General features: G+C 44.3%; 2 protein-coding genes and 1 non-coding gene across 3 annotated transcripts in view; 2 read left to right on the forward strand and 1 right to left on the reverse strand.

The window, feature by feature from the left end:
• The window catches only part of Tada2a (transcriptional adaptor 2A), a 61,019-nt gene extending 58,404 nt beyond the window's left edge, over positions 1-2,615 (reverse strand). The window contains exon 1 of the mRNA XM_042693551.1: positions 2,533-2,615. The gene's annotated coding sequence lies outside the window, so the exon portion shown is untranslated. The remainder of the gene's footprint in view (positions 1-2,532) is intronic.
• A 359-nt stretch (positions 2,616-2,974) lies between these two features.
• The window catches only part of Acaca (acetyl-CoA carboxylase alpha), a 298,410-nt gene continuing 278,561 nt past the window's right edge, over positions 2,975-22,823 (forward strand). Inside the window, exon 1 of the mRNA XM_042690979.1 lies at positions 2,975-3,277. Within this exon, the coding sequence (XP_042546913.1) occupies positions 3,237-3,277 (41 nt within the window). The 5' untranslated portion in view covers positions 2,975-3,236. The remainder of the gene's footprint in view (positions 3,278-22,823) is intronic.
• Positions 21,283-21,364, forward strand: Trnas-aga. The gene has a single exon. It is a non-coding gene; the product is annotated as a tRNA-Ser (tRNA).

The raw sequence follows: 22,823 nt of genomic DNA on the forward strand, positions 1-22,823 counted from the left end.
AGGACTGGCAAAAACAAAATAAAAAAAAAAAACTTGAACCCAAATGAGTTTCCCTTACTGGAAGCCAAGAAATCCTATCTAATATACATTGATTCAGTAATTTACTCTTTCAATCAATGTACAAAAAAAGTATCTTTCCTGAAGGCAGAAATGAGATCATATTGTACACTAAGCCAAGAAATGTCCCTCTTTCTTCTTTTCTTCCTTCCTTCCTTCTATACATCTCTTTTGATCTTTCTCCTGGCATTTTTCACTTTATACTTTATGAAGATTATTTCTGAATGTTTATTTTCTTCCCACATTAAGGCTAAATTAAATGAATGCAGGAACTACATCCAACACAAATTTGAATGCCAAACACATAGAAAAAACTATGTGCTGGGTGTGGGGAAAGTTTGCACCCTTGTAATCTCAACTCACAGAAGGCAAAAGCAGCTTCAGAATTCAAAGCCAGCCTTGATTTTTATAGTGAGACTCAATGCACCTAAATAAAAAAACAAAAACACTCATATAAGCCAAGGGCCAGTGGCTCACATCTATTAATCCTACTCAGGAGGCTAAAATCTGAGGATTGCAGTTAGAAGCTAGCCCAGGTAGGAGACTCTTTGAAAGTCTTACTCCAATTAAACACCAAAAGCAGAAAGTGGAGTAGTGCTTCAAGTGGTTGAGTGCCAGATTAGAGCAAAAAAGCTAAAGGACAGAACCCTGAGTTCAAACTCCAGTACACACACACACACACACACACACACACACACACACACACACACCAACCACATAATAGATAAATAAATGCTAATAATACAAAAGGTTAACTAATCTTTACTTCTCCTGCAGTGACTTTTTTTTTTGGGGGGGGGGGGGGGGCCGGTAGTGGGGCCTGAACTCTGGGCCTGGGCAATGTCCCTAAGCTCTTCAGCTCAAGGCTAGCGCTCTACCACTTGAGCCACAGCGTCACTTCCAGCTTTTTTCTTTTTGATTATGTGGTGCTGAGGAATCGAACCCAGGACCTCAGGCATGCAAGGCAAGCGCTCTACCACTGAGCCACCTTCCCAGCCCCTGCAGTGACTTTTTCTTTCTTTTTCTTTTTGTCAGCCATAGGGCTTAAACTCGGCCTGGGCACTGTCTCTCAGCTCTTCAGCTCAAGGCTAAAGCTCTACCACCTGAGCCACAGCACCACTTCCAGTTTTCTGAGTGGTCACGGACTTTCTGGCCCAGGCTGGCTTTGAACTGTGATCCTCAGATCTCAGCCTCCTGAGTAGCTGGGATTACAGATGTGAGCCACCGGTGCCCGGCTGCAGTGACTTTTTCATATAGTTGTTTTTAGCTTAGAGAATAATTCCCTAAGTCAGATAATAACTGGATAAACTTTTCTTTTTTAGAGTGTGGTGAATCTCCTGTGTAGATTCAGGGGAAAAAAAATGGGTCTTTCAGGAAAAATCAGTTTAGCAAGGGCATATTACAAATATCCAGTGATAAAATAACCTAACTTATTATAACATAGTATTAAAGTAACATTTATTGAATTTGTCCCATATGTCAGGTCCTGGTTGTGAGTATGCAGTTTATCTTTGAATTCTCCCAACCTTGCCTTTGCCGGCAAGTTGCTGTGTCAACTGAAAGGAAGCGCTCTGCTGGTATACTTCCACAATCCCTCACAGGTAAGAACCAACAGGCTGATAAACACTCCTCAGTACCCAGCTCAGGTGGGAACGATCACGACTCTTATCTCCAAACAACCATGAAAAACTGAAAGTAAATTTGCGGCTCAAGTTTTGAGAACCAGCCTGGGGGGGAGGGAGGGGTGGTGAAGGAGAGGGAGAACTAAAGGACCATGCTCAGGCTCTAAATTCAAGCCCAGCACTGACCAAAAACAAAACAAAACAAAAAAAGGGCACCCAACAATCAGACTTTTCCCTCCTTTCTTCTCACAAAAGACTACCAAAAGATTACCCTGCAACTTTAACATCCTTCGGGCTCTAGCTGCAAATGAACACGGGCTACCATCAAGTTCTTTTCCAAGGGGAGCAAGGAAAGTACGGCGAAGGCAGGACTGCGTGGTGCAGAGGGAAGGCACTAGCAGGCTTTGCAGTTCTGCAGCGTGGGTTCAACGTCCCTATTCGCTGGACGATCTTGAACAAGTCATTTCACCGAAGCTTCGGCTCCAAAACCGGGATGGAACACTTAGTCCTGAACGCTCCACTGGTCAAGGCCACACACAGAGATTCGGACTCATAGGCTGTGAACCCAGCAACTACGCAGGCTGTGAACCCAGCAAACTACGCGCTCCTTGCAGAGACTGCAGGACTGAGGCGGGGACACTGCGGGCCGCCCAGGAACGGGGCGGGGCCTAGGGGGTCGGCCCGGGCCGCGCCTTCCTCCTCCACCTCCAACAGCGCCGCGTGGCCGGCCGCCGCAGCCCTCCGCGCTACCCGTACCGCTTCATCTCGCGTCCCTGCTTCCCCTCGGTGCCGCCACTTGGTGGCTCCTGCCCGGCCGCCCTGAGCCACCCCGCCGCTTGCCCCAGCGCCTCACCTCCCTCGTTTGTCCCACCGCGGAACGAAGAAACCTCCCTTCGCGCGGGCACGCGCGTGCGTTGCCCGGGCTTTTACGTGCGCGCCCTCCTACGTACGTGCCTCCGCAACTCCGCTTTGCGTGCGCGCTCCTGAGCCCCGAGACCCCGCCCCTGTCGCTTCTGCCTCCGCCCCTTTCCTCCTTCCAATCCCACAGCCTCAGCGCGTTCCCGCCCGCCGCCCCTCCCACCCTCCCCGAGCCTCGGGCGTGGAGGCCGGCTCCCTGTGCCTTGCCAGAAGACTGGAAGGGTGAGGTTGAACCTCTTGCCCGACTTTTCAAGTCTAACCACAAATCATTTTTCCGGTGTGGCGCGTGGCCAGTCGCCAGAGGAGCCCTCTGGTGGTGAGGCTTGGTCCCCTCAGGGATGCGGTGAGGCCGAGCCGGCCGGGCCGGGCCGGACCGGACCGGACTAGGCTGGATTTTTGGCTAACGTTCCTGCTTCTCACCCTGTTGAAACCAAGGAAATTGAGACGGAGGCCCAAGGACCAAGTCGTGGCAGCCTTCCCAGTCCCGACCCCGCAGTGCCATTCATGGATTAACCAGACTGAATGGGTTCAGGGATGAAGAGGGTCCGTTTCCTTCAGATGCTTCGGGGACGTGGACATTGTCATCTTTGAACAGAGCCATCCCCCTCTGTGGGCTTCACGTGCCCCAATGGAGGTGCAATGATGTCGTGGTCCACTCTGATGTCAATCTTGAGGGCTAGGTATGTCCCGACATCTCTTATGACTACTAGTAGTGATTTTGGTAATATTGGCTGCCATTTGTCAAGTACTTATTGCATGCCAGGTATTGTACCAAACAGGTTACACAGATCTCATTTAACCTGCCTTATGGGATAAGTGCTATTATTAGCCTCATATGTTTAGTATCAAACTGCTAGGAAGTGTTGATCCCAAACTACAGTGTATCTTAATGATGATGTAATTATAGCTGTTGAAGTGGACCCTGAGATGGGGCCCAAGCTGGTCTGATTCCATTTTGAGCTTTGCCTTTGTTTTAGGGATTTTAGACTCGTTAGGCCCAGTTCCCTGAATGAAAAAAAAAAATGCACCTGGTCCTCCTCCCCTTAACAACCTAACCCACGCTTGATTGTTGAGTTAAAGACTGACCGACTAAACGGTTAGGTTGTAATCTGGCTCAAACTGGTGACACCACGTACTTACGGTAAACACCAGCCTTTTGCAAGTGCTTACAGTAAAGGCCTTTTGCCCACCAAAAGGTAGACCCCCCACCTTAACCGCTAAATTTGCATGCCATTTTATTTTTATTTTTTGGGGGGGGTCTGGTTGTGGGGCCTGAACTTTGGGCCTGAGTGCTGTTCCTCAGCTCTTCAGCTCAAGGCTAGCACTCTACCACTTGAGCCACAGTGCCACTTCTGGCTTCTTTTTTTTTTTTTTCCTGCTTATGTGGTGCTGAGGAATCGAACCCAGTTCCTCATGCATGCAGGGCAAGTGCCCTACCACTGAGCCACCTTCCCAGCCCCTGAGTGCCATTTTTAAACCAAGGTGACAGGCTGGTTTAAACAGCGATTACAGACAAACTGTAAGCTCATTGGCCACCTGTGTGTGGTCTGGTATGACTGTACAATCTTTTGTGTTACGATCCCATTGGTCACCTGCGTGTGATCAGGCTCAACCTCATGGATTTTGCCTTTAAAAAACCAAAGTATGGGGGCTGCTCGAGGTTGCAAGGAGCCTGTGCTGCAGCCCTGACCAGTCAGTGTAGGAACATTCTCAATAAAGTTGCTTCTTTGTTTACAACTTTGTTGCTCCCGACGAATAGGTGGGCTTGCCTTCCTGAGTAGGGGTCTTCCTACTACACTGTCTTTGATCAGTTTGCCCAACCTGTTTTACAATTCATTTACTCTTTCTCCAACTCCCAACCCCCACCCCTTGTTTTTGTTTGTTTTGTTGGTCGGTCATGGGACTTGAACTCTGGGCTTGGGTGCTGTCCCTGAGCTCTTCAGCTGAAGGCAAGCCCTCTACCATTTGAGCCACAGTGCCACTTCTGGTGTTTTGGTGCTTCATTGGAAATAGGAGTCTCATGGACTTTCCTGCTGAGACTGGCTTTGAACCACGATCCTCTGATCTCAGCCTCCTGAGTAGCTAGGATTACATGTATGAGCCACCGGCCCCCGGATACCTCTCCCCTTTTTAAAAAACATATCTACAATACAAGTTCATTTTTAGAAAAGAAGGAAGTATTGTGTGGGGTAGAGTGCCGGCTTTGAGTAGAAAAAGACAAGCAACATTGTAAGATCCTAAATTCAAGCCCTAATACCAGTAAAAAGAAAAAAAGAAAGAAAAAGGAAAAGAAACATCTAGTTGGATCTACTTGGATGGCTAACGCCTATAATCCTAGTTACTTAGGAGGCTGAGATCTGAGGATCATGTTTCAAAGCCAGCTTGGACAGGACTGTCCATGAGATTCTTTTTTTTTTTTTTATTTTGTCCATCATGGAGCCTGAACCCAGCCTGAGCGCTGTCCCCTCAGCTCTTCAGCTCAGGCTAGCACGCTACCACTTGAGCCACAGCATCCACTTCAGGCTTTTCTGTGTGTGTGGTGCTGAAGAATCAAACCCAGGGCCTCATGCATGCAAGGCAAGCACTCTACCGCTGAGCCACCTTCCCAGCCCCTGTCCATGAGATTCTTATCTCCAATTAACCACCAGAAAACCAGAAGTGGCACTGTGGCTCAAAGTGATAGAGCATTAGACTTGAGTGGAAAAAGCTCGGGGACAGCCAGTGACCAAGCCCTGAATTCAAGCCCCACAACCCACAAAATAAAAAGAAAAAAAAAATCTCATGAACAGAAGTGAGAACTGTTAGGTTTTTAAAAAGAGGTAGCCGAGTAAAAACAGCACCAGCACGCACGTGGTATTCAGGTAAGGGGGAGGTTTATTCAGTAGACCTGCGGGGACCAGGCAAGGTTGGCACTCCACGTGGCTGGGAAAGAGAGAGGAAAGAGCTAGAGCAGAGAGAGAGCAGACAGAGCTATAAAAGAAGAGCAAGAGCAAGAGAGCTAGAAACGAACAGAGAGAGAAAGAGAGAGAGTCTGGGCCTGGGCTAGGCCTTATGTAGGGTATGGGCGGGGAAAGGTGTGGCCACATCAAATTCAGATGTGACCTCGGGATGCAGATGTGACCTCTTCCAGGTGTCCCAGTTGCCTAGGTAACGCAGGTACTGGGTGGAGACTTTGCTGCGAGGAGGGTGGAGTCTGCTCGCCATCCAGGGGCGGACCTTACATTCCAGCCTTTTAATAATCATGAAATAGGGCGCGGATTCTCTCTGGCTACTTCCTGCTGACAAGGGGCGTCGACAATAGGGGTAAAAGGCTGGAATTTGGTCTCCTCCCAGAGAAGGCAGTGAGCAGCAGCTGTCCCTTGGTGTGAGTCCTTAGATGAAGTATGGAGAAGTCTCATGAGCATTGAGGGGCTGGAAAAAAATACTAGAGAGCAAATAAATGGCAAGAGGAAGGACTTGGGGCTGAAAATGTTGGTAGAAATGTCCCTAGATACTTCTGACATCTGGCGACTAGGTAGAGAAGTCAGGGGACAAAGGCAAGAATATAAATTCCTGTTCAGTTAATAGGTAGACAGGTATAGACATTGGCTGGGTAGGTTTCTTACTTCCACTGACCTCCCGGCTCTGGTTAATTTTGAAAGGGCAGGCACAAAGTAGCTGATGTGACATTATCTCCTCTTACTCTTCTCCATGTTCCCTTGTTCCCCAGACTGGCTGAGTCTAGGTGCTCATTGCTGGGATGGCTAGTCCCAGTTGGTATTCAAGATTTGAACTCAAGGCCTGGGCACGGTCCCTGAGCACTTCTGCTCAAGGCTAGTGCTCTACCATGTTGAGTTACAATAGCACTTCCAGTGTCAAAGGAGGTTTGAACTCAAGGCCTGGGCACTGTCCCTGAGCACTTCTGCTCAAGGCTAGCACTGAACCACTTTGAGTTATAGTACCACTTGCAGAGTTCAGCTGGGAGACGGAGTCTTAGAGATTTTTTAGCCCGAGCTGGCTTTGAACTGAAATCTTTGCCACAAAAGCCCTTTATTATTTCCAATTAAGGCAACAAGGAGATCAAGTAGAATAAGTAGAGCTTACCTGGTTCTTATCAAGAATTGCCAACAAATATTCTGAAATGACAAAACTCAATAGATGTGATGAGAATTTTAGCACAGATATGCCCAGTATTTTAGAACCACGTAGTCAGTAGTAGAATACTCAACACAAAACAAAAAAGGCAAAACTTAAAACCTAAAATTTCGACAACGTTTAGACATCTTTGCTAACAAAGCATATCAGATGGTTGGGCCTCCGTTACCAGGGCCTGTGAAAAGATCAACTTGTTAGCAAGGCACCTTAGAATAGATGGAGTAGTAAACTTAGTGGAAGGTTAAGGGTCAGATGGGGCCAAACCCTTAACCCACCCTTAACCCACCACGTGGCCAAGATGGCGAATTCAAGATGGCGAATTTCTGAAAAAATGCAAAGAAAGCCTGAATAGATTAAGCCTACATTGGCTAGCCTTTGAGAGGGAACCTAGAGGGGGGTCCCTGGGACCCAGCCTGCGTCGCACTCTTCAAGGCACAAGCCAAAAAGTTGTAGAAAAAAAGGGTAGAAACTTGCCCATGAATGGCAGAGAGAGAGCAAAGAGAGCCCGAAAGTAAACAGACTTCTGATCATTTACCATTGCAGTAGCAAAAACTGTACTTCTGAGAATGGCATAAAAATGAGGCTCTCTGGCTTTCCAGGGAGCGCAGGAGACATTTCAAAGGGGTTTCACAGCTCAGGCGTGATTCGTAGCACCCCATTAAATGAGTAGAGTCAGTCTGGTGAGTGAAGGAGAGCTGACCAGGCAGAAGCGGCGTCCCGACTTCCCCCAGAGCCCTCTAGAGAGAAATGGCCAAGCCCCCAAAGCCAAGCGTCCTCGGCTTCAGAGGTGACCGGCCTTTCAGCTAAAGGCCATAGGAGCTCTCTGGCGTGGCGCCACGTCTGGACAGAGACTGAGCAACAGAGAGCCGTAGAGTAGTTTCACTCACCAGAGTAGAGAAGTGGTGTGGACGTGAATGTGAAGGCAGCAATGGTATCGATGCGCTGATTCCGCCGCAGACAGACAAGTTCGCAAAAGGCCGTCAGAACTGTGGGTATTCCTCAGAGCAAAAAGGGAAGAACAAAAAGAGAAAAAAGAGGAAAAAAAACAAAGAAATCCCAGCTATCCTGACTTTCAGCCTTTATCCGAGTCACGGCACCATTTATGTTAGGTTTTTAAAAAGAGGTTGCTGAGTAAAAACTGCACCTGCACGCACGTGGTATTCAGGTAAGGAGTAGGTTTATTCAGTAGACCTGCTGGGACCAGGCAAGGTTGGCACTCCACGTGGCTGAGAAAGGCCTGGCAATGAGAGAGAGCTGGGAACGAGAGGAAAGAGCTAGAAAAGAGCAGAGAGAGGGGTAAGAACAGTAGCACTCACGTGGTATTCAGGTATTCAGAAGACCTGCTGGGACCAGGCAAGGTTGGCACTCCACGTGGCTGGGAAAGAGAGAGGAAAGAGCTAGAGCAGAGAGAGAGCAGAGAGAGCTAGAAAAGAAGAGCAAGAGCAAGAGCTAGAAAAGAAGAGCAAGAGCAAGAGAGCTAGAAAAGAAGAGCAAGAGCTAGAAACGAACAGAGAGAGAAAGAGAGAGTCTGGGAAAGAGAGGAAAGAGCTAGAAAAGAGCAGAGAGAGCTAGAAAAGAAGAGCAAGAGCTAGAAAAGAACAGAGCGAGAAAAAGAGAGAGTCTGGGCCTGGGCTAGGCCTTATGTAGGGTATGGGCGGGGAAAGGTGTGGCCACATCAAATTCAGATGTGACCTCAGCGGATGCAGATGTGACCTCTTCCAGGTGTGCCAGTTGCCTAGGTAACGCAGGTACTGGGTGGAGACTTTGCTGCGAGGAGGGTGGAGTCTGCTCACCATCCAGGAGCGGACCTTACATTCCAGCCTTTTAATAATCATGAAATAGGGCGCGGATTCTCTCTGGCTACTTCCTGCTGACAAGGGGCGTCGACAATAGGGGTAAAAGGCTGGAATTTGGTCTCCTCCCAGAGAAGGCAGTGAGCAGCAGCTGTCCCTTGGTGTGAGTCCTTAGATGAAATCTGGAAGTCTCATGAGCATTGAGGGGCTGGAAAAAAAAATACTAGACAGCAAATAAATGGCAAGAGGAAGGACTTGGGGCTGAAAATGTTGGTAGAAATGTCCCTAGATACTTCTGTCATCTGGCGACTAGGTAGAGAAGTCAGGTGACAAAGGCAAGAATATAAATTCCTGTTCAGTTAATAGGTACACAGGTATAGACATTAGCTGGGTAGGCTTCTTACTTCCACTGACCTCCCGGCTCTGGTTAATTTTGAAAGGGCAGGCACAAAGTAGCTGATGTGACATTATCTCCTCTTACTCTTCTCCATGTTCCCTTGTTCCCCAGACTGGCTGAGTCTAGGTGCTCATTGCTGGGATGGCTTGTCCCAGTTGGTATTCAAGATTTGAACTCAAGGCCTGGGTACTGTCCCTCAGCTCTTCAGCTCAAGGCTAGAGCTCTACCACTTGAGTTACAGTGCCACTTCCGGCTTTTTTCTTTTTGCTTATGTGGTGCTGAGGAATTGAACCCAGGGCCTCAGCCATGCAAGGCAAGCACTCTACCACTGAGCCACGTTTTTAAAAAGAGGTAGCCGAGTAAAAACAGCACCAGCATGCACGTGGTATTCAGGTAAGGGGGAGGTTTATTCAGTAGATCTGCGGGGACCAGGCAAGGTTGGCACTCCACGTGGCTGGGAAAGAGAGAGGAAAGAGCTAGAGCAGAGAGAGAGCAGACAGAGCTATAAAAGAAGAGCAAGAGCAAGAGCTAGAAACGAACAGAGAGAGAAAGAGAGAGAGTCTGGGTCTGGGCTAGGCCTTATGTAGGGTATGGGTGGAGAAAGGTGTGGCCACATCAAATTCAGATGTGACCTCAGCGGATGCAGATGTGACCTCTTCCAGGTGTCCCAGTTGCCTAGGTAACGCAGGTACTGGGTGGAGACTTTGCTGCGAGGAGGGTGGAGTCTGCTCGCCATCCAGGGGCGGACCTTACAAGAACCACCTCCCACCATATTAAATAGTTAATATTTTTTAAATACCCTTCCAGACATGTTTCTATGTATCATGTGAACAAATACAGTGTGCCAGGCATGTTGGTACACACCTGTAACCTCAGCACTTAGGAGGCTGTTAGGACGATCAAGAGTTTGATGCCTGGGGCTGGGAAGGTGGCTCAGTGGTAGAGCGCTTGCCTTGCATGCATGAGGCCCTGGATTCGATTCCTCAGCACCACATAAGCAAAAAAAAAAAAAAAAAGACCGAGTGGTGCTGTGGCTCAAGTGGTAGAGTGCTAGCCTTGAGCTGAAGAGCTGAGGGACAGTGCCCAGGCCCAGAGTTCAGGCCCCACAACCACAGTTCAGGCCCCACGACTGGAGCCAAAAAACAAAAACAAACAAACAAAAGAGTTTGATGCTTGCCTGGGTTACATAAACAGAAAAAAGATTATGGGGCTGGGAATGTGTCTTAGTGGTACAGTGCTTGCCTCACATGCATGAAGCTCCTCTGATTCCTCAGTACCATATAAACAGAAAAAGCTGGAAGTGACACTGTGGCTCAAATGGTAGAGTGCTAGCCTTGAGCTGAAGAGCTGAGGGACAGTGCCTAAGCCCTGAGTTTAAGCCCCAGGACTGGCAAAAAAAAAACATAATAAATGATATTTAGTGTTTGGTGTATTTTGGAAATCTATTTACTCATTTACTGTTCTAGGTGCTGAAACGTCAGTAGTGAACAGAGCAATTCATAGAATCCTAGAGGTCATATTATGGTTAGGAAGGTTGACAACAAACAGTACACATAATACTAAAAAATAGAAAATGCCCAGTAATGTGATTTTGTGGAAAAATAAATCAGGATAAAAAAAAATAATAGCAGTGGTGGCTGAGATCTGAGGACTGTGATTTGAAGCCAGCTTGGGCAGAAAAGGCTGTGAAACTCTTATCTCCAATTAAATAAATCACAGAAAAAGCCAGAAGTGGCACTGTGGCTCAAGTGGTAGAGTGCTAGGAGCAGAAGGAGCTCAGGGACAATGCCCACGCCCAGAGTCCAAGGCCTCAGGGCTGTCAAAAAGAAGAAGGGGGAGGAGGAGGAGGAAGGCAAGAGAAGGAAGGGGAGGAGGAGGAAGAGGAATACGAAAAACAAAAAAAAAATAATAAAATGATTCTCTTAAACAAAAAAAAAATGCCTCAGTAAAGAAGGCATAAAATAGAAATCCAATTGTTTAATGAGATCAGAAACTAAGCAGATTTCTGGAGGGAAACTACTCTGGAAGAGAAACAGCAAGTACAGTGGCACTGCCATAGGGACTTGATTGGCGTAGAGAGGATGCCAGAGTGACTACAACACAACAAATTATAGAAATATGATAGAGAACATAGCCAGGAGCTAGATTGTGCATCATCTGGTCAGCTTTGGGAGTCATCTGGACTTTCTGTTCTTTCCTGATATGACAGCATACCAGAGAATAGAGAGGAATAATCCTATTTGCTTAAAGGATCACTCAAGTAGCTCTATAGAGGATGGATAGCAGAAACACTGGAATTATCTTTTTCTTTTTTTTTTTTTTTTAATCTGTCTCGGGACTTGAACTTCTGGTCCTGGGTGCTGTCCCTCAGCTCTTCAGCTCAAGGCTAGCGCTCTATCACTTGAGACACAGGGCCACTTGGGGTTTTCAGGTGGTTTATTGGCAGTAAGAGGCTTACCGACTTTCCTGCCAGGGCTGGCTTTAAGCTATGATCCTCAGATCTCAGCCTCCTGAGTAGCTAGGATGACAGGCATGAGCCAATGGCGCCCAGCTGAAATTATCTTTTACACCACAGTTACACAGTAGTTTTCCAGCACTGTTGTTGCACTGTTGTTTCAATTATTCAACTTCTCAAAGTGGAGATGGAGTCCATCACTTAGGACCTATCTCTGTGTTTTTCTCACCTAAACTGAGATTTTTTTTGTCCTTCCTTCCCTACTTCCCTCCCTCCCTGCCTTGCTTTCCTTCCTTCCTTCCCTTCCTTCAGGCCTGCCTGCCTTCCCTCCCTCCCTCCCTCCCTCCCTCCCTTCCTCCCTCCCTTCCTTTCTTCTTTCCTTCCTTCCTTCCTTCCCTCTTCCTTCCTTCCTTTCTTTTTCTTTTGGCCTGGGCATGGTCCTTGAGCTTCTTTTGTTCAAAGCTAGTGTTCTACCACTTGAGCCAGAGCTCCGTGTCTGAATTTTTTTTTTTAGTAGTTTATTGGCGATAAGTTTCTCATGGACTTTATTGCCATGGTCTGACTTCGAACTGGGATGCTCAGATCTCAGCCTCCTGATTAACTAGGATTACAGGTGTGAGCCAGCTCTCTTTATGTCGTTTTTCTCTCTTCTTTCTTTCTCGTTGTTCCTTGCTTTATTTCTCCTCTTCTCTATTCCTTCTTTTTTTTTTTTTTTTTTGTCGGTCGTGGGGCTTGAACTCTGGGCCTGGGCGCTGTCCCTCAGCTCTTCAGCTCAAGGCAAGTGCTCTACCACTTGAGCTACAGCGCCACTTCCGATTTTCTGGTGGTTTATTGGAGATAGGAGTCTCACGGTCTCTCCTGCCTGGGCTGGCTTTGAACCGAGATCCTCAGATCTCAGCCTCCTGAGTAGCTAGGATTACAGGCGTGAGCCACCACCGCCCGGCTTCTATTCCTTCTTTTCCTCCTCCCTCCCTCTCTTCTTTCTCTCTCTCTCTCTCTTTCTTTTAAATAAAATCTTGTTCTTTAGTTTAAGTGGCCCTCAAACTCAGGTCCTTTTGCTAAGGCCTCTTGAGTGTGCTACCATACCTAATTTAAACAGATTAAAAAAAAAAAAACTGTCTGAGAGGGGCTGGGAAGGTGGCTCAATGGTAGAGCGCTTGCCTTGCATGAATGAGGCCCTGGGTTTGATTCCTCAGCACCATGTAAGCAAAAAGAAAAAAGCCAGAAGTGGCGCTGTGGCTCAAGTGGTAGAGCGCTAGCCTTGAGCTGAAGAGCTGAAGAACAGCACCCAGGCCCAGAGTTCAAGCCCCACAACTGGACCCCCCAAAAAATAAAAAAAAACCACAAAAACTGTCTGAGGCATATATGGGCACATATCCAGATCTTTTTTTGTTTTGTTGTGTTTTGTTTTGTTTGTTTGTTTTTCATTCATGGGGTTTGAACTCTGGGCTTGGGCACTGTCCCTGAGCTCTTCAGCTCAAGGCAAGCACTCTACCAGTTGAGCCACAGCACCATTTCTGATTTTCTGGTGGTTAATTGGAGATAAGAGTCCCATGGACTTTCCTTCTCGGGCTGGCTTTGAACCATGATCCTCAAGTCTCAGCCTCCTGAATAGCTAGGATTACAGGCGTGAGCTTACCGGTGCCATTTGTTTATACCCGGATCTTAATGTCATGATTGTCAACAAAGTAAATATGAATCATCAATGTTGTACTCCCATGGGACAAATACTCCTACACAATCTGTTCATGAAAAACACAGCATTCAAGCCCCTGGAAATTCCTTTTCCTCTTCAGTTGATGTTGGGTTCTCTTTGGGATTAATTTTTTTCCCCAATTTAAGCCATGTGATAAGAAAGATGTGGAGAAATGAAAATGCACAGTGAGAAGGGTAACACCGATCCAGACAGTGCTTCTGTGGATTTTGTGTTAAGCAGTGTAGTGTTGTTGGTATCACTTATAAATCACTTGAAGGAAGACAGATTTGAAGGAGAAATGTCAAAGTTCTGCGTTGGATCTTGTGTTTCATATACTGACTGGAAATGACAAATAGAGTTTAGGCTTCCATAGAGAAATCAGGGCTAACATTATGTAACTGCAGTAGAATTGTTTCTTTGTGCCTTCATCAAACAGAGCTGGTGGACAATGTCTTGTCTTCTTTTCAGCACCCAGAAATGTGTTCTTAATATATAATTGTGAAATGAACAAATAAAAAGAAAAAATATGAATAAAGTCACTCAAGACACTGTGTAAGAAAAGGGAGGAGAGAAAAACTTGGAGAGAGCAAGGAAAGGGAAGACATTGTGCAAAAGGAAATGTACCCTTTACCTGACTTATGTAACTGTAACCCCTCATCACCTTTATAATAGCAATAAAAAAATTTAAACATAAAGGGAGAAGATTATATATATCACACTTGGTGCTTTCACTGGAGGACTAAAAACTTGAATGTAACTTTCACAAGTAGGGTAACTATAATTCCTGATCTGCTTATGTACCTGCTGTGCTTTTTAAATTATTAATTTTGCCTTGGTGTCCTACCAGAAGTGCCACAGTTTGCACAGTAAATTTTATGTCATTCTTTGTAGAGACCCATAAGGTGTGACCTCTTGAAAATTACCAGGAGAGATTTTAAATATTCTCACCACCAACACTGATATGTGTGGTGTACAAAATACATTGACATGTTCATTTTATATGCCGCAATGTGTACACATTTAAAAAACATGTTTCATACCATAACTGTACAATATTTGTCAATTGAAAAGGTAAATTTTTAACGAAATATGCACTAGCTAAATAAATGAGTAAACAAATGGGTTTTTAGAATACCACTTTCTTTCTCATCTATACAAAGTCACTAGGCCTTGAGTAAAATGTAGAAAGTTAGGTCAACTAAAAATGTTCTAGGGCTGAGTGGATCAGAAAAGTTTTTAATACCTACTCAGCAGTCTAGCTGCATAAATTTCAGCCTAATATACAGGGCTTCTACCTTTTGACTGACTTACAAGACAGGTTCCCAATGTATTTTGAATCATTTGGAATAGCCAGTACTCTTTGGCAACCAGAAATGTCCAATAAATGTTTGAAACATTTATAAGGAAACTGGAGCCATTTAATATAATTGCAAAAGCATGGGGTTTGATACTTTCCTGAATCCTGTCTTTACCCCTTACTACCTTCAAGAATTGGGGGAAGTTATTATCTTTCTTGCCTCTCATTTTTCTCTCAGATATAAGATGAAAATAATACACAGTCCAAAAGAATTTTGTAAGGATTCATGATGAGAGTCAAATTACTTAAAATTTATAAATAAATTGGATGCTGATGGCTCACGCATGTAATTCTAGCTACTCAGGAGGCTGAGATCTGAGGATCGTGGTTCAAAGCCAGCCAGGAAGGTTCATTGAGACTCTTATCTCCAAATAACCATCAAAAACCCAGAAGTAAAACTGTGGCGCAAGTGGTAGAACACTAGCCTTGCATTAAAGCAACTCAGGGACATCACCAGGTCTTGAGTACAAGCCCCTGGACTAGCACGTTCACACACAAACACACACACAAATATGAATACAAATATGTATGTATAATGCAAATATTTAAAATATTCAAATAAGCCAAGCATGATGGCTTATGCCTGTAATCCCATTATCTGGGAAGATGAGGCAGGAGGATCAAGAAGTTGAGGTCACTCTGGGCTATACAGTGATACACTGTGAAAAAATTTCTAAATGAATAGTCATTTAAATTTGACTTCTTGAAGTGTGTTCCACAGGAAGATGACCCTAGGGATTCTTCAGAGGGTGCTCTACACTTGGTCTGGGGATATGACTCAATAGAAAGCCTGCCGGACAAGTGCAAGGCCCTGAGTTCAAAATCCCTTATTACCAAAAGAAGTTGTTTGGGCCAGGTTAGCTAATATTCAGCATTACAACTTTTAAATTTTTTGTTATTGTTATTGTAAAGACGATGTACAGAGAGTTACAATTACACAAGTTGGAAAAGAGTACTTTCTTTGTGGACAGTGTCACCCGTTCCCTACTCTCTCCCCATTTTCTGCTCCCCCATCCCCATTTATAAGATGTATAGTTCATTTTCAACATAGTGTCTAGTGAATACCACTGCTGCATTTGTTCACCTTTTGTCCCTCCATTTCTGTGTCCCCTCCTTACCCTCCCAATGACAGATAAATGAACAAACAAACAAAAAGAAAAGAAAACAAAAACAGCAAGGAAGAAAAAAAAAAACTCTTGTTTCCATTTCCTGGATTTTTCTTTTTAATTAAAATCAGGAACTCCTATTCAACAGAATAAGCAATAAATTGAAATTTCTTTTACTGCCTACTTCTTTCTCACTTCAAAAAACTAAATAAAGTATATATTATCCCACAAGTCACAAGTAATTTAGGATGGAAGATACAGTCTTGCTTCAATGGAGAAAAGCTCAGGAGCTATGTCCCATTTAACTGATATTACTGATGACACACTTAGGTATTATGAACAATGAATTATAGCACTGTTCTTGGGCATAGAATATTTTACTATTGTAATCAAAACTTACAAAAGGTTAATCTGATGCATATTTAATGATGTGTAATTGTTGTGTGGTGTATAATAATTAGACCTTAAATGTTAAACTGTTTACAGAAATTACTATAATTGTTATTTTTACACAGCCAACACATTTTTCTACTGTTTGCTCATCTTATTAATTTTCTAGAATCTTTAATCATTCCAAGGACATTTTTCTCTGAAACTCTTTACTATTTAATCATGGACTCATAAACACACTGCTCTTCAAACTGACACAGCAGAGTGCCCCTCCTAACTTGGAACTAAAAACAGCTACTGTGCAAATGCAAGATTCTCTGTATATATTTCTTTAACTTTATCCCCTAATAGACTCTTTCAAGAAAGGTGACATTACTCCTATTTTACTGATGGAGAACTGATGCTCAGAGAATGTAAACTGATAAACTGATAGCATATTAGAGATTCAACCTTCTATGTGAACCAGTAGCCCCTGCTAATACAACCTCAGAAAGCAATAGATTCCAACAGAGATAGGTAAAATTACTGTAGGAGGCAGAATGGCTCTGGAATATAGAAGAATATGTAAAGGGAGAATGAATATCCTAAAAGAAGGAATTTGTAATGGGAGAGGTAGAACAGAGCTGTGGAAGTCTACTTTTTGAGTATACTTTCAAGGTAGACAGCTTTTGAAACTGGGCACCAGTGGCTAACACTTGTACTCTTACTTGGGAGGCTGATATCAGGGGGATCAAAGTGTGAGGCTAGCTAGGGCAAACAACAACAAAAACATTGAGAGATCCCTTCTCAACTCATAGCTGGGTACAATAGCACATCTCTATCAACCCAGGCTAGATTGGAAATTGAGACTGAGAAGACCATGATCTCAGCCAGCCCACACATACAAACAAATCTGTGATATTCTATCTCCACAGGGCAAAGCTGGAGGCAGTAGTGCATGGTTATAATTCCAACAAGTATGGGAAATCTAAAGTAGTCAGTACAGGCTTGTGTTACTTAGGAAGTGACCCACCCAATCCCATCTCTCCTTTCATTTTAAGGCAGTAAATACTAGTGTATTTTCTATTGATAAGTGAGAAACAACCCTAAGGTTGTCATGCAAGTAAAAGCTACGGTGCTTGCCTTCCAGTATCACATCTAGGTACCTCTAGCTTACCTTTTTTATGAGAGACAGGCATCACATATAGCAGAAATGCCTGAATGAATACCATAAATGTCATACCATAAATGAATACCATAAAGGAAATTTACTCTGTGAAAATGGATAAGAGAAGAACCTAATGGGATTGGCAAAGGAAGTCAAGATGAAGAGGTGACTTGACAGTTGAGCCAACATATGAAAGATGAATGGAAAATTAAATAGGCAAACAGTAATAAAGAAAAGGAGGAAATGAGGGATTAAGGAATAGAAACAAGGTTCAAACAAACAAAACTGTATAGAATTTGAAACAAGAAAGAGCTATTCTAGGGGCTGGGAAGGTGGCTCAGTGGTAGAGCGCTTGCCTTGCATGCATAAGGCCCTGGGTTCCATTCCTCAGCACCACATAAGCAGAAAGAAAAAAGCCAGAAGTGGTGCTGTGGCTCAAGTAGTAGAGCGCTAGCCTTGAGCTGAAGAGCTGAGGGACAGCGCCCAGGCCCAGAGTTCAGGCCCCATGACCGGACCCCCCCCCCCCAAAAAAAAGAGCTATTCTAAGCAACGGTGTCTGAGATCAGAGCAAGGACAAAGACTTAGGACGAAGCCAGGCTTCTTAAGACTCATTTGGATAGAAGTGAAATCTCTGGGCTTTAGCAGAAGAGCAACAAGGTCAGATTTGCATTTTGAAAAGGTCATTCTGGCTGTGATATTTTGAGAAAGATATAGAGGTTCTTATAGTTCAGGCCAATGATACTTATTCTCCCATAGTTACAACCAGCCTTTTGTTCTTACACATCAGATTATCTATACTTAAAGGCTTAAAAGTTTAAAGGCTTAAAATTAATCCACTAGGAAGAATGGGTACATTGGATTAGAATGATTTCATTGAGGCACAGAGGTGGAATCAGATTCTTTCCACTGTGCTTAGATAAAAATATTGAAATTATGGGCTGGGAAGGTGGTTCAGTGGTAGACCGCTTGCCTTGTATGCATGAGGCCCTGGGTTCGATTCCTCAGTACCATATAAGAAAAAAAGAAAAGAAAAGAAAAAAGCCAGAAGTGACGAGTGTGGCTCAAGTGGTAGAGCGCTAGCCTTGAGCTGAAGAGCTGAGGGACAGCGCCCAAGCCCAGAGTTCAAGCCCCATGACCAGACCCCGCCCCCCCCAAATTGAAATTTTGAATGTTCTTAATGCAAAGAAACAATATTTAAGCTGATAAAAATGCATTTACTGGGGCTGGGAAGGTGGCTCAGTGGTAGAGCGCTTGCCTTGCATGCATGAGGCCCTGGGTTCAATTCCTCAGCCCCACATAAGCAAAAAGAAAAAAAGCCAGAAGTGACAAGTGTGACTCAAGTGGTAGAGCGCTAGCCTTGAGCTGAAGAGCGGAGGGACAGTGCCCAGACCCAGAGTTCAGGCCTCACAACTGGACCCCCCCCCCCCAAAAAAAAAATGCATTTACTTGATTTGCTCACTATACATTGAAATATCCCATTATATCTCATTATATCTAATGAGCACAGTCAATTAAAAATAAAAGCAGAAGCAGGTGCTCTTGCAGGCTCACACCTATAATCCTAGCTATTCCGGAGGCTGAGATCTGAAAATCTCAGTTCAAAGCAAGCCTGGGCAGGAAAGTCAGTGAGACTCTTATCTCCAATTAAGCATCCAAAAAAAAAAAAAAAAAAAGTCAGAGCTTTTAGGCTCTGGGACTTGAATTCAAGCCCCATGACCAGCACAAGAAAGAAGGAGGGAGGGAGGAAGGGAGGGAGGGAGGGAGGGAGGGAGGGATGCAGGTAGCAGAAGGCAAAGTAAATAGGCAAAAACAAATTGAGAGCCCTAAATATGCTTGGTTTTGCAGGCCTTTTAGGCATAACAATGACAGCTTTTTAATAAAGCATAGAAAAAAAGGTGAAAACAAATTATTACAACCCAGTGGGGTTCCAATAAACGGCAGTTGTTTATTTGCAAATGTAAATGTTGAGGAATATTGTGTGAAAAATTATATTAGATTGTAACATGTTTTACAGATAAAGGCTTAGTATCCAGGAGCATATCCAAGATTACAAGACTTCTACAACTCAATGAAAATACTATCAATTTAGTTAAGAACAACATAAGCTGGTGCTGGTGGCTCACACCTATATTCCTAGCTACTCAGGAGGCTGAGATCTGATTAAGATTATGATTCAAAGCCAGTCCGAGCAGGAAAGTCTGTGGTTTTGTTTGTTTGTTTGTTTGTTTGTTTTGGCCAGTCCTGAGGCTTGAACTCGGGGTCTGGGCACTGTCCCTGAGCCTCAAGGCTAGCACTCTACCATTTGAGCCACAGTACCACTTCTGGCTTTTTCTGAGTGGTGTATCGGAGATAAGAGTCTCCAGGAGGGCTGGGAAGTTGGCTCAGTAATAGAGTCCTTGCTTTGCATGCATAAGGCCCTGGGTTTGATTCCTCAGCACCACAGAAGCAGAAAAAGCCAAAGTGGTGCTGTGGCTCAAGTGGTAGAGCGCTAGCCTTGAGGTGAATTGCTGAGGGACAGCGCCCAGGCCCAGAGTTCAGGCTCCACAACCAACCAAAAAAAAAAAAAAGTCTTGGACTTTCCTGCCCAGGCTGGCTTTGAACCATGATCCTCAGATATAAGCCTTCTGAGTAGCTAGGATTACAGGTGTGAGCCACCAGCAACCCCTTATCTGTGAAATTCTTATCTCCAGTTAATCACAGAAAAAGCCTAAGTGCACTGTGGCTCAAGGGATAGACCAATAGCCTTGAGCAAAGGAGCTCAGGACAGTGCCCAGGCCGAGTTCAAGCCCCAAGACCACCCCTCACACACAATAAAAAGAGGGCAATAAGGACTTTATCCGATAGTCTGCACTATTATTCTTTTCCTATACATTAGTGAGAAGTAGTGATCTGAATGGATCCTTGAAGAGTTTGTGCATCATCTTATTCTCCATAGACATGAGGCGAAACCTCTAAACATCATTCTTCATCCTATTTTTTTTTATTAAGTTTTTTTTTTATTGTGAAAATACCATACAGGGGGATTACAATTACATGAGCAAGGTAATGAGTACATTTCTTATCAAGCATTGTTGCCTCCTCCTTTGTTTCCCCTTCCCATCCCTGCCTTCCCATTCCCTGCCCCCCTTCATCCTATTTTTAAGGGTTAATAAGTGGGACTTAAAGTAGGACAAAAGTTAGCTTGTATGAATGATTTCTTTGCCATTGGCTCAGCAATACACACTTCACAGTTGTTGTGATTTACCTGTTACATTTATTCATTTATACCCCCCTTTTTCAGAGGATGTAGTTTATAATTTAAGCCACTAGACGGCTTAAGTTGACACAAGTCCAGTGCTGAAATTACAACTGATCTCCAGTTCTGAAATTACAACTGATCTGCACAGAATGTGTGTTAGGGAGAAGGAAAGGCTTCTGAGACCTGAGATTTTAGTACAGACATGGATTCACAACCCCTAGAAATTCAAATAAAGGTAAATTTTGGATGATTGGCAAGTTAGGTCACCTGAGTCAGAAAGAAAAAGGGAAAAAAAGTATTGGAATGAAGGACAACAAAAAGAAGACAAAATAAAAGACTCTAAGACAAAAATATGAATCTAGAGCTCAGAGCATAACTTAAATGGTGGAGGAGAAAGGCCTTGAGTTCAGGTTACCATACTATACCCCCAAAATAAATCTAGAGAGATGAGCAATTACGGTATGAGCCCTGGTAGATTTGTTTCTCCTTAGTAACCAAGAACAGCTTTTATTTGAAAATAAAGATTACCACATTTTTTTTCATAAAATGACTTATGCCACCCTTGGCTGGTCATCTGGTGGTGTGACATGATCAACACAGATTTTTAATGTCTGCTGTGTATATGGCACTTTGTTAATAAAAAGTGATATAGCAAATTACAAATTAGTACAGACTCCCGTTTGAAGCACCAGAACCTGGGCATAGACATAAAAGGATAAATAGCAACTTAAGGCAGTATGAGGGACATTGTGTGAACTAGGAAAAGGAATTCTTTCTGATAGTAGGAGAGAAGTAGACCAGAGTGTAAAAGGATTAGAGCACTCCCAACCTGCTTACTCCAAGGTAGTTAAATAAGGGATTTCTGGCCCCTAGTCATAAATACATAACAACCATCCTTAGAAAATGGTTACTCTAGACCAGTGTCTGTTGGATTGTGTTTAAAGAAAGGCCAAAATAAGAAACTATGAAGCAGTAGTTGTGGCTGAGTGGTTAAGGTGATGGACTAGAAATCCACTGGGGTCTCCCCACGCAGGTTCGAATCCTGCCAACTACGGGAAATGAAATTTTACCTTGCCCATGTAATTGTAACCCTTCTGTACAGTGTTTTCACAATTTAAAAAAAAAAGAAACTATGGGTGATGAGCTGTGAAGATGGCTCAGTGGTAGAATGCTTGCCTTGCATGCATGAGGCCCTGGGTTCAATTTCTTAGTACCACATAAGCAGAAAAAGCTGGAAGTGGTGCTGTGGCTCAAGTGGAAGAATGCTAGCCTTGAGCTGAAGAGCTGAGGGACAGTGCTAGACCCAGAGTTCAGGCCCTACAACTGACAAAACAAACAAACAAATAAACAAACTATGAGTGAGGTTAAGAATGATTAGGGCTTGCCGGGCGATGGTGGCTCACGCCTGTAATCCTAGCTACTCAGGAGGCTGAGATCTGAGGATCGCGGTTCAAAGCCAGCCCGGGCAGGAGAGACCGTGAGACTCCTATCTCCAATAAACCACCAGAAAACCGGAAGTGGCGCTATAGCTCAAGTGGTAGAGCGCTTGCCTTGAACTGAAGAGCTGAGGGACAGTGCCCAGGCTCAGAGTTCAAGCCCCACGGCCAACCAAAAAAAAAAAAAAAAGAATGATTAGGGCTGAAGTCACCCCTAAGTCCACCTTGTGCTAGCCTACAGGGTACAGAAAAGGAAGACTAATAAAGACTAGCTTAGAACTTTAGAGCCAGAATGCTGAGCTGGGTGTTATGGCCCTTGGCTAGTGGAGGCAGGAAGATCATAGAGTTCAAAGCTAGACTAGGCTGCATAAGACCCTGTTCAAAAAAAAAAAAGGAAGGAAGGAAGGAAGGAGGGTAGAGAACAAAGTAGGAAGGAAGGGAAGGAGGGAGGAGGAAAAGAAAAAGAAGGAAGGGAGGGAAGAGGGATGGAAGGGAGGGGGAAGAGGGATTGTTAAACCACTTTGATTTTTTTTGTGATCTCAGTTATATCTAAAGAATGAAGAAATGGAAAAATGGAGATATAAAATTATTGTATTTGTTAAATATACATTTATAGTTGGTAAAGTAATGTTTTTTTTAACATACTCAAATACAGCTATAACTTCAAAAGTTCAACTTGGAGAATTATTTTTGTCAGTCCTGGGGCTTGAATTCAGGGCCTGGGCACTGTCCCTGAGCTTCTTTTGCTCGTGGCTAGCGCTCTACCACCTAAGCCACAGCCCCGCTTCTGGACATTCCTGTTTATGTGGTCCTGAGGAATTGAACCCAGAGCTTCATGCATTGTAGGCAAGCACTCTACCACTGAGCCACCTTCCCAGCCCCTAACTTGGAGATTTTTATGAATGTGCCTTCTTAACCCTAAGCAACTAATTACCTTCATCTTTAGACCCACCAAAATGTCTTTGGGAAATATGGATGCTTGAAAAAGACAGAAGGACACTCAGCTCTCTCAGAGACTTGAAAATAAACACATCTTAATAATGCACCAATTGGAAATATGGTACAAATGTTAGCCAA

The sequence above is a fragment of the Dipodomys spectabilis genome, unplaced genomic scaffold (genome assembly GCF_019054845.1).
Source record: "Dipodomys spectabilis isolate Male_0828 unplaced genomic scaffold, ASM1905484v1 ptg000004l, whole genome shotgun sequence".
Lineage (NCBI taxonomy): Eukaryota > Metazoa > Chordata > Mammalia > Rodentia > Heteromyidae > Dipodomys > Dipodomys spectabilis.